This window comes from Gracilinanus agilis, chromosome 3 (assembly GCF_016433145.1).
Source record: "Gracilinanus agilis isolate LMUSP501 chromosome 3, AgileGrace, whole genome shotgun sequence".
NCBI classification, from domain to species: Eukaryota; Metazoa; Chordata; class Mammalia; order Didelphimorphia; family Didelphidae; genus Gracilinanus; species Gracilinanus agilis.
In genome coordinates this window covers 603,214,450-603,226,872 of record NC_058132.1, presented here as the reverse complement: position 1 = coordinate 603,226,872, position 12,423 = coordinate 603,214,450, and the positions used below count along the sequence as shown (strand labels likewise).

General features: G+C 36.2%; 1 protein-coding gene across 1 annotated transcript in view; it reads left to right on the top strand.

The window, feature by feature from the left end:
- Positions 1-12,423, top strand: part of PLEKHM3 (pleckstrin homology domain containing M3) — a 223,759-nt gene that overhangs the window by 92,728 nt on the left and 118,608 nt on the right. Inside the window, exon 5 of the mRNA XM_044670694.1 lies at positions 2,556-2,749. Coding sequence (XP_044526629.1) covers positions 2,556-2,749 — 194 coding nt within the window. The remainder of the gene's footprint in view (positions 1-2,555; positions 2,750-12,423) is intronic.

Here is a 12,423-nt window from a genome sequence, read left to right as displayed (position 1 = left end):
TATATCCCGAGGTTGTCTCTAGGCATCTTATCATTGAGATCAATATATTTTGCTTACATCATGAGCATATTTTCTTTTTTTTTTCCCTCTAGGCATTCTATTTCTTTTTTTTAATTTAAACATTTATTAATATTCATTTTTAACATGGTTACATGATTCATGCTCCTACTTTCCCCTTCACCCCCCCTCACTCCCCCCACCCATGGACAACGCACATTTCCACTGGTTTTGTCATGTGTCCTTGATCAAGACCTATTTCCAAATTGTTGATAGTTGCATTGGTGTGGTAGTTTCGAGTCTACATCCCCAATCATGTCCACCCCAACCCATGCGTTCAAGCAGTTGTTTTTCTTATATGTTTCCTCTCCTGCAGTCCTTCCTCTGAATGTGGGTAGCATTCAATACCATAAATCCCTCAGAATTGTCCTGGGTCATTGCATTGCTGCTAGTACAGAAGTCCATTGCATTCGATTTTACTATAGTATATCAGTCTCTGTGTACAATGTTCTTCTGGTTCTGCTCCTCTCATGCTGTATCAGTTCCTGGAGGTCTTTCCAGTTCACCTGGAACTCCTCTAGTTTATTATTCCTTTTAGCACAATAGTATTCCATCACCAGCATATACCACAATTTGTTCAGCCATTCCCCAATTGAAGGACATACCCTCCTTTTCCAGTTTTTTGCCACCACAAAAAGCGCAGCTATATATATTTTCATACAAATCTGTTTATTTATGATCTCTTTGGGGTACAAACCCAACAATGGTATGGCTGGATCAAAGGGCAGGCATTTTTTTTATAGCCCTTTGAGCATGATTCCAAATTGCCAGCCAGAATGGTTGGATCAGTTCACAGCTCCACCAGCAATGCATCAATGTTCCAATTTTGCCACAACCCCTGCAACATTCATTACTCTCCCCTTCTTTCATTTTAGCCAATCTGCTAGGTGTGAGGTGATACCTCAGAGTTGTTTTGATTTGCATTTCTCTACTTATTAGAGATTTAGAACACTTTCTCAAAATACTTTTGATTTCTTTACCGCAGCATATTTTCTTTTAATGTTATTGTTTTTGCTTCTCTTATTCTAGATTATTCTTTACTTCTGAATATTTCCACTCCCAATTTATTATTCTCTAATGTTTCTTTGGTAAGACTTGCCATTGTAGATTCTAGTTTTTCTACTCTGCCCATTGTTTTTGTAGTGCAGTTCATAATTTCTGCTCTCATAATTCCCATTTCTCTTTTGAACTACTTGGGAACAGTATATTGTGGTTTCATGTTCTCCTCACATTCTAGTGTCCTCTGGCTCATTTTCCTTTGTCTCACAATTTTTATTCATAGATTCCCAAAACTATGTTGTTGACTAGATCTAGATGCTATATTTCCTTCTGTTATTGGTATTTTCTCTGTTAATTTATCTGCTTTTGTTCAAGATCTTTGAATTTTTTTCTTCTTGAGAACTTTTGTATTGTCAGTCTTTTTTTTTTAACCTGATTTTTTTCTAGTTTTCACCTTCTGCCTTGGATGGCTTTCTCCTGGACTAGATCATAACATGTCCTAGTGTGGATGCTAGGCTTTTTCCTCAGACTTAGTAGAGTGCTAGGGATCCCCCACTACCACTATCACTTCTTTCTTTTTTTAAAAGTCCTTACTTTCCATCTTAGCATCAAGCAGAAGAGCAGTAAGGGCTAGACAATGGGGGTTAAGTGACTTGCCCAGGATCACACAGCTAGGAAATATCTGAGGTGAGATTTGAACCTAGGACCTCCTGTCTCTAGGCTTGGCTCTCAATCCACTGAGCCACCCAGCTGTCCCCATTTACCACTTCTTTCAAAACTACCTTCCCTGCTGTCACACACTTGATATCATGGCCTACTATACTGGCCTGCACTGGCAATTCATGTATCTTGTAGCACTAGTACAGGTTTATCCACTCCTCACCAATTTTTTTTTTTGAGTTTTGTATCTGATGCTGCTCATTTATTTTATACTTACAGAAAGAATCACCCACCCTTCACACCTTTCCAGAAAAATGATCTCTTTTATAAACATTGAAAAATTAAAAATCCAAATGAGGTCAGGTTAATTTTGGTACAATTATTGAGCAATGTAGCTGTCAAAATTAGAGTTGCAGTGTCTTAGATGGAGGAGGGGAATGAAGGGAGCTCAAAATCAATGAGCGTTGGTTCATAGATTCTGTTATTTTTTTTAAGCACCTTCTCTTTGGGTGTCCTGGACCTTGGAGACAACAGAAAGAACTGAGGCTTAAAAGAGGAATGACTTGGCCAGGAGAAACAGTTATTTAGTGGCAGAGCCAGAATACTAATGCAGGTTTTCTGACTTTTTTCCAGCACTTGTTGTCTCAAAGGCCAGATTTAAATTCATTTGTAGGCCATTGGAATAATAAATAAATAAATAAAATAAAAGTTCATTAAGGTACTCTAAAAACTCACCTATTTAAGTTTACACCAAAACCAAGGGGAAAATCTGTTTAGAAGCGATGGGGGGGAAGGGGGGGTGAAGCAAGCACATTAATCCTGAGTATCTTGTTTTCCAGGTGTCTAAGCAAGCCAAAGAATTTCTGGAATATGTATATGAGGAGCCATTGATTGACATCCAACAGGAAAATCCCATGTTGTACAGACACGTTGAACCCCTGGCAACTGTTGTTCGTCTAAGGCAACAACTGAAGTCTCTGCGAGCCTATTTGTTCAGCTGCCGAGCTGCTGTGGCTGAGGATCTCCGCAGAAGGTAAGCCCTGTGTCAGACATCACTCTTGTTTATTTCTCTACCTTCTTGGTTAGGGTGAGACTCAATGATTTTCTAAGGTTCCTACCAAAGTTTTGATTCTTTGATTCTCTCTCCTGCCATCATCTTCCAACCTCTCCAAATTAATCTTAGGCTTTTTCTGCTGTTTTCTTTTTTTATCTGATTGAGCTAAAGAAACAAAAGATCTGGAAAAAGGGACTTTTTTTTTTTTTAATCGTTATCTTCCATCTTAGAATCAATACTACGTATTGGTTCTAAGGCAAAAGAGTAGTAGTAGTAAGGGCTAGGCAATGGGGGTTAAGTGACTTGCCCACAAAAGGTAGGAAGTGTCTGAGGTCAGATTTGAACCCAGGACCTCCTACTTATGGGCCTGGGTCTCAATCCACCAAGCCATCTAGCTGCCCCCAAACAAGGGACTTTGAAACACTTTCTAAGTATCAAGAATTGAATATTGTGGGCAGTACATAAATAGGAAAGTGTACTTGAAATCTACTTTCTTTAATAATCACGAGGGAGATTTTTAAAAATTAAACAAATGTAGTATTTCGTATTTTGCCAAATTACAATTTCCATTTATCTTCCAGATTAAAAAACAATAAGTTGTTTCAAAAAAAATTGAAATCTAGTTTCCTAAGAGGGAAACAACCCCATAAGAAAATTTAGTAATGTAGCAAAGAAAGCAGAATTGGGGTTAAAACCTGTAATCCTAGAATTTCCTATCTGATATTTATACCATTGAAATAGGCTACTTTTTCAAAGGTCCTTGGCCATATAGAGTTATCAGAAATAACTCTCAGACATCAAAGCATAATTCCAGGTATAAAAAGTATAGAGCATTGCATGCAATATAATTTGGCCTTACAGGAAACATATTGTCGATACCTTTATTTTTAGATATGCTTCCCACAAGCAAACCTTAATAACATTAGGTACCTTTTTGTCATAATGTTATGCTTTGGTTAAAATCTGCCAAATCAGGCTACGTATTTAGAATTAAAACAGGAGGACCTCTCCTCAAGCAGAATGACTAAGACTTTTTAAGTTATTCCAGAAGTTCAGTGGTTTACCACCATCTACTAGACCTTGCTGCCAGACCACCGGGTGAGAAAGGGTAAGCCTAGAGAGAATATACTCCTTTGGCTGGAATAATGAAGGTATGAAGGTAGCAGCCTTCTTTCTTGTTCTTCATTCATCACCTGGATACTTATGATGTCTGTCTAGACAAATCACTGGAAAATTGAAACATATGGTCTGCAGCCCACTTGCCTACACATTTTTGGAGAAGTGTTTGATGTGAAGTTGTCCACTAAGCCATACCTTCATTTTGTTTTCAAATTTATTGGCATCACAGGAACTGTAACAAATTCTCAAAACTCCCATCCCAAATAGTACCCAAGGACCTGGTATCAGCGAAGGGACTACCCAATTCATATTGTGCCATAAGGTGGCTAAAGCACAAGGTTTTCCATTAGTAGATTGTTGGGTATATTATCCTACAGAGCACTGCAGGGAAAAACAAATAGTAGCCCACAATTCACTGTACAGCAGCTTCCTATCATTGAAGATTACTGTTAATGTACTGTGGTATTCATTGCTGCTTGGAGTTGTCATTTCTCTATACAAAGCTGGAAACAAAAGTCCCAGTGCCAAGAAGTATTCAAAAAGCATACTAGTCCCTCCTTTGATTTTCTTGGTCTTACTAAAATACTTTGAAATAAGATCTTTCAGTAAGGATGCCTAAGATTAGATGCTCTATAAGGCATCCAGACTTCCAGAAACCATCTTAAGTATAGTAGCAATCTCCATTTTCACAAAAGTTTCTCTGTATTTAGAGGGGAACAGTTGCACCCTGAATATATCTAAAATTCCTTATTGCCAAAGATTATCTCATACAAATCTTTCATTTTAACACAAAATTTAATTCTTATGCTTTCAAGATTGACCAACAGCAGCCGTTGAGAAAAAGATAAGATGATTCTAAATTAACATACTATTTAAGCTTTCCTTCTACATCACAGATAGAGGGAGTTTCTATAATTAGATGAACCACTTCAGAACTATTACATATGTTGCTAATTCCTCATTTGAAATTTAAAATGGTTTAGGAGTCTAGAAATTAGAAGATAGAGAATAGGGAGACTGAGAGACGAGAGGAAATCCAGTTCTTATCTAATTGTAAAAGGCATTCTCTTTCTGCCTCGTCTTTACCTTGGTATATGAGTGGCTATTAATCACAAGCAAGTGAGCCCAACACACTGAAGAACTGTCAGCACTATATAAACAGAATAAAACAAACTGTTAATATTGCTGTCAGGAGAAAACCAAAAACAGCTTGATAAATTGTGTTGGCACTTTACTGCTCAGATGACTACATTGCTAACCTTCCTTATTAGGGAACTAGCAGATTGCTTTGTGCCTTTAATTACTATTAGAGTTTTCATCATTGTTGTTGTTCTTGTTGTTAAATTGATACCTTATTCATGAACCCAAATGTCAACTTTCAATCGACAATTATTATTAAAGTAGTTGGTGTCTTACATGAAGCCTAAAATGTTTATAGTACTGACAACTCACTGTTTCTGAGGTGTCCCAGATGGCTGCACAGCTAAATTAGTTCAGGACCTAGTTGACTGTTCAGAGAAAGAATTATTTATAACTCCTGCCACATGAAGGTACTCTGTTGTAAACTTTGGTATCCAATAGAAAAGTCAGAATACATCGAGACTCTCAGCTTTGGAGAGTCCTTTGAGTGAAACCCACAGAATAACTAGCAATGGCAAGAACTAGCAGTTTCCAAGTAGACAGTCAGTAATGTTCTCTGGGCTTCTGCTCTCAGTATTATCAGATGAAGCATGGCCAATAAGATGAATATTATTTGGTGATATATAGGGATGGAGGTTTGGGAAGGGTAGTTTAAAGATAAATGTTCAATTGGCTCAGAATACTGATTTTCTAAGTCTGACTTAATTTAATCTCCCTAGGAGATGGCCAGTCATAGATATTGGCCCATCAGAAGCAATAGAAAAAAAAATTCTATATTTATGGGAGTAGCAGAAAACTTAAAGATCATTCACTCTTTGTACTAGTCCATGCTCTTTCATTAGTTATCCTTATCTTAAATCTTTGATCTCTCCCTTTTCCATGATTACTTTCTCACTATTAACATGCTTAGGTTTTCCCATGCACAGAAAAGGTATTTCCTTAAATTGTCATGCTATTCCTCTTCTTCCTTTGTAAAGGTATGTTGTAGATGGGGTTCTTGGTCTGAAATTAGGTGACCATTTAGATCCCTTCCAAAGCCAACAATCTAAATTCTCAAAAGAATGTTCTACTTTGTCTTTTTCCTCTTTCTTGCCTCCCAGTCATTGCTTACTTCCTTCTAACCTGGCTTTTGCCTCTTCCACTTTACTGAAACTACTTCAAAGATCATCTGTAATAACCTAATCATAAAATATAATAATTGTATTTTCCTTCATTATCTTTGATTTATCTGTTACCTTTATCATAGTTAACTCCCCTTTTCTTCCTGAAACTCTCCTTCCTTGCCTTCAGTGTCTCTACATTGTCCCCTTTTTCTTGAGGATTTTCTTTTCTCTTTCCACCTCTTTTACTAGCATCCCAAATGTGAGGATACTCAAAGATCAATCTCTTCTTCTTGATGGCCGTGAAGCTGGCATAGTCGATAGAACACAGCACTTTGCATCAGAAAAACTTGAATTCAGTCTTCAGATACTAGCTCTTGTAACCCTAGGCAAGGCATTTAACCTCCTTAAGCCTTAGCTTCCTCATTTGTAAGATAGTACTTTTGAAGTTCTTTGCAAATTTTAAAGCACTATATAAATGCTTTCTCTATATTATTAATGTTATTGTTATTATTATATGTGCCATTTTCTCTGATATTTCTTACACCTTCATAGTTTCACTGTTACTTCTATCTGAACAAAATCTACATTCTTAGCCCTGACATCTCACCTAAACTCAATTCCATATTTCCATTGGGAAAACCTTAAGACAGACTACTGAAAAAAGTTATAGAATGTACTTCCCTTAAACCTGTGTGAAAAGAATTGCTGTCTGTCTGGAATGAACAGAGAATATATAGCATAAGTGAGACTAAAATATCAAAACCTATAGATAAATTTCAAAACTTTTATTGTCCTGATGGACTGTCTAATCCCAGCTACTACTACTGCTCTCCCAACAACCTCTCTTCCATTCCTCAGGCTTTGCAAGTTGTACTTTCTTAGTGAGGAGAAAAATGATTCTGTTGGCCAGGCAGGGTGAAACCTTTGACAGAAACAGGGAACTCTGGATATCCTGGTAGTTTTGTAGCAAATAAGATGCTTTTAATTTTAAATATTTGAATTTGACTTGATACTAGCAACATATTATATGCACTTTTACATCTCATTTGAGCCCTTTAAGATAGTACTATGGGTACTATTATCCCCATTTTGTAGAAGAGGAAACAGACTGAAATGATGTCCATTTTCTCATAACTGGTTAAAGTCAGAGGTAGGCCTCGGGCCTGTGCAGCAGTCTAATGTAGTCTGGCAGTCTGAGCGCAGCCACATTTCCCCACATTAAAAATGTGACCATCCAGTGATCAGTCGTATTCAGAAAGTTCCATTAGCTACCTCCAAATGCTTAAATCACAAACTTTTGTGGGATCTTTTAGAGAATTTTAGCCTTCCTCTCTGAAGTGATAATAGTTACTAGTTCTAATCATTTTTAAATGACTGGATAAAGAAAAAAATGAAGGCAGAAGACTTGAGTTCAAGTAATAACTCCGAAAATAGCTGTGACACCTTGGATAAGTCATGTAAGTACTCAGTGCCTCAAGTTCCATAAATTTAAAATGGGAATTTTAATATTTGCATTGCCTACCTCACAAAGTTACCTTAAGGAAAGCACTTTAATATTTTAAAACACTATATAAATGCAAATTACTGCTGCTATAATTCTTATTTCTGGATCTTGAAAAAACTGTAGACAGAAAATGATCTCTTCACTTGACAAGTCATCTGTTTCCTGCTTTTGATATCTCAGTGGTCGTGTTTAACATTTATCTGATATGATGGGACCAGATAGATATGATGTATATATTTTGCTGAAGAGTAAGGCTTTTTCATCCTATAAAGACTGCCTTTTTAAAAAAAAACTTGATTTGTACTAATACACTGTAAAACAGAATCACTTTTTACTGTCAGAATTATCACAACTTTATACTTCACAAGCTAACAAGGGAGTTTGACCAGTTGTTTAGCCAGACTCCATCACAATTAGTATCATATAGACCGAGTCTTCTAGCCTATTTCACTTATTCAAAGGCCTATATCATTTTTTTATTAAAAAAAAAAACAATTCTGTCTTTTCTTCAGTGAGTACTAGGAAAATAAGCAGAGAGATAAAGGAACCTCTGTACAAAGTTGTGTGTCTGAAGTTTTACTTAATTTCCTGGGGTTGAGCTCATTTCACTAGGTTGTGTTGGTAGGTAAATATCTCAAAAGCAGGAATTATTCCACCTTTTTTGCCCCATGGATCCATTTGGCAGTGTGGTGAAACCTATGGATCCCTTCTCAAAATAATGTTTTTAAACGCATAAAATAAAATACATAGGATTACAAAGGAAAACAAAGGTTAGTAAAAAATAAAGTTATTATTTTCCCATCCAAGTTCACAGACTTCCCTGAAATTTATCTTGAATTAATTCCTTGAGGGTCTTTGGTGCCAAGTTAAGAACCTCAGCCTCAGAGAGTATCTCTTAAAAGAAGTTGTTGAGGAATAACATAATCATAGATTGAAGAAAGTATTACATAAGCTAGAAACATAGAGCTAGCATAGATCATTTTATTATATAAAACTACAAAATTTCATACCTCAAAAGTAAAAAGATCACCTATGGCTAAATGGAAATGTTAGATGCTGTTCTGAATAGCACATATCTAATTCTGGATGCTAATTTAGGAGGGTAGACTAACATTTATTTTTATATATTTTGTTTTGACATAAGATACCTCAAAAAAAAACTCACCAATTTTTAAAAATACCCTGCAAAAATTATTTCCTTTGGAAAAAAATCAATTAACTTTTAGTGTATATCATATATGCATCAGATTTTTCTTTTCTCTGAATTTTGCAGAACTATCATACAGTTAAAATCTATCAAATTTTGGCTAATAACCAATTGGTCTTTAGCAAGAAAAATCTGGCTAATATTAAATCTTTGAAGAATAAACAAAATCATGCTGCATTTGTTATAGAAGTCTGTGGACCCAATGATTATCAGTACTTCAGGTAGATGGATAACACTTTTCTAAGATCTATAAATATTAAATCTCAAATCTTAGGACTTAGAAGAGACTTTTTAGAACATCTAATTCAGTGGTTCTTAAACTTTTTGGACTCAGGACCCCTTTATACCCATAAAAATTATTAAAGACCTGTTCCAAAGGAGTTTTTACTTATGCAGGTGATATATATTGATTTTTACCATATTAGAAATGGAAACATGTTGATATTATCATGAAAAGTTTGGATTTCATAGACCTTCTCTGAATTGGTCTCAAGCATCATACTTTGAGAATTGCTGAAATCTATTTCTTCCCCAGTTTCATAGATATGGAAACTGGGGCCCAGATATATTGAATGACTTTCCCAAGGTCACACAGGTAATAAAGAATAGAGCCAGGTTGTGAACCTAGGTTCTCTGACTCCAAATCTAGTACTTACGAAACTATATCATAACTGTCTCTTGTCAACAGACCTTCAGTTTATTCTTTGAAAGGGTTAACATTGGCAACATTGCTACAGCTAATCGTGAAATTAGTTAGCTGATATTGACATTAGCTGGCATTTTGATTTTAGCTGAATCAGATATATTCTGCAGTCACCAGAGAATCCAGAAACGTTTAGAAATCACGTTTACTTATCTTCTTTGATATTTTTAGCAAGTAACAATGTTCCAAGAATCTGTTTCCTGATTTCCTTTTCCCATTATCCTCCCAGATGTTTTCCCAAATAGCAGTTTTCAAACCATTTTAATTGCCCAAACTCCTTCTAATATAGCTTTTTCTCCTGTTCTTTTTGGCTCCTTAATTTTAAATCAGCAAATAGATGACTTGTGTCACTTCTTAGTTGATAAACTGAACTGCATTACACTAATTGCCACAAGAAACAGCATTTCTGTTCCCCACTCCCACCCAGAAAGTAAAGACTGCCTTCCCAGGACAGTAGGCCCCAGAACAAACTTACAGATGAAGGAGCTAGAAGGGAAAGCCAGGCATTGCTTTTTCTACAGTGTGTATTAATGTAAAATCTGGGGGGAAGCGGGAAAGCATTAGATAATTATGTGATTAAACTATTTTTAAAAATTATACCTTTACCTACATTATTTTCTCTTTGCCAAGAGAGGCAGCATAAGTAGAGAAGGAGGAATATAGTGAGTAGAAAGAACTGGACTCAAGACCAGGAAGGCCTGGGTTAATACATACTACATACTAGATATGTGACACTAAAGCAAGTCACTGAAACTTCTTATTGTGATACATTGGAAATGGCAAACTCTTGGCTCATTAATGCGAGCAGCAAGTGGAACTCCCAAACATGGTTCTAACCAGATTAAAATGTAACTGGGAAATGTTTAAGAAAATAAATAAAAATACAGTACAACATAGCTAATGGTCCTTAAGGAGGTTTCTTATTGGATTTTGACTCCATTGTTAAGTCGCTAAGAGTTTTGTAACTATTTTGTTATTAAGGTGCCAAACTATACTGGAGGACATAATTTTCTTACCAGTGGGTTTTCTGTACTAATGAAATTACAGGTCAAAAAGCCTATCTTTATCTAAATACTTTTAAAAGAAAATTTGGATACTGTTTAGACAGTAAAAAACTTCTTGGGAAATTTGAGCCAAAAACTACAAAAGAGAAGAAATTTGTCATTTTGTTAAAAGATAGTAGCAAAGAATAATAGAGACCCAGGATATTTGCAAACTATTTCCACTATCCTGCCTTCTTCTTGTTGTAAGAAACTTAACAATAATTTCCAAATGAAAGCGTTAGAGAATCCTTTATTATACCCTCAATATTCTTTCCCTTGGACCAGACATAATGTCTCATGCAATTTGTTCACTTTTTCTGACGATAAGATTAGCAAAATAAGATATCCAAAGAAATGATTCAGGCTTGTTTCTTCCATTCCGTATAGGTTGCTGTAGAAATACCCCCTCTTTGATTGAAAATTGTTTTTCCATTAGCTGAGAGGATGACTAGAAGTCTTAGTTCTTCCCACATCTAGCCTAATGTAACTAACCATTTTAAGAAGACCTTGCAGCAAACATCAAGAACACCAAATTATACCTGTCGGGGAAGCACCTCACAGTGCTATTTGCTTATTTGAGCTGGCTGCTTGTGTCCTCCAGAGGAAAGAGGGTGTCACACTGTAGCCCAATAAATATGACCTAACAGGGACTATGCACTTAGGAAACTCAGTACAACACGAAGAAATGGTTTTCCATTTTAAATCTCTGTTTACTCACTTCTTGTCCATTCTTTTCCTTTGGTTTCTTTTCATTTAAAACCAGAATCTTCAGGTTCGTATGTGTATGTTTTGCAGTTTTTTATTAAAATATTTTCAGTGATTCTGACACATTTTGAACACAAACTTTTTAAGCTGAGTTTTTACAAACCATTTTTAAAATTTTTATTTTTGTTATCATATAAAACATGGGCATTAATATAAGAGCATACTCATACAAAACCAAAACCCCAAAATAAAACCATAAATACACTGATGTGAAAGATAATGTGCTTTGATTGGCATCTGTCTGACTCCACAGTTCTTTCTCTGGAGGTGGATGGCATTCCAAGGCATAAGTCTTTCAGGATTGTCCCACATTATTGCATTGCTGAGAGTAGGCAAGTTTTCACAGATGATCACTACACAATATTGCTGTTACTGTGTACAGTGTTCTCTCCCAGTTCTTCATATTTCACTCAGCATCAGTTCCTGCAGATCTTCCCAGCTTTTTCTGAAATCATCTTGCTTATCATTTCTTTTAGAATACCTTTTTTTTTTAAACCCTTAACTTCTGGTATTGGCTCCTAGGTGGAAGAGTGGTAAGGGTGGGCAATGGGGATCAAGTGACTTGCCCAGGGTCACACAGCTGGGAAGTGTCTGAGGCCGAATTTGAACCTAGGACCTCCCGTCTCTAGGCTTGACTCTCAATCCACTGAGCTACCCAGCTGTCTCCCATTTATTTATTTTTTATTTTATTTTATTTTATTTTTTAACATTTATTAATATACATTTTTAACATGGTTACCTGATTCATGCTCCTCCTATCCCCTTCACCCTCCCCTCCCCCCGCACTCCCCCCACCCATGGCCGATGCGCATTTCCACTAGTTTTGTCATGTGTCCTTGATCAAGACCAATTTCCAAATTGTTGGTAGTTGCATTGGTGTGGTAGTTTCGAGTCCACACCCTCAATCACTTCCACCTTGACCCATGCGTTCAAGCAGTTGTTTTTCTTATATGTTTCCTCTCCTGCAGTCCTTCCTCTGAATGTGGGTAGCATCTTTACCATAAATCCCTCAGAATTGTCCTGGGTCATTGTATTGCTGCTGGTACAGAGGTCCATTACATTCAATTTT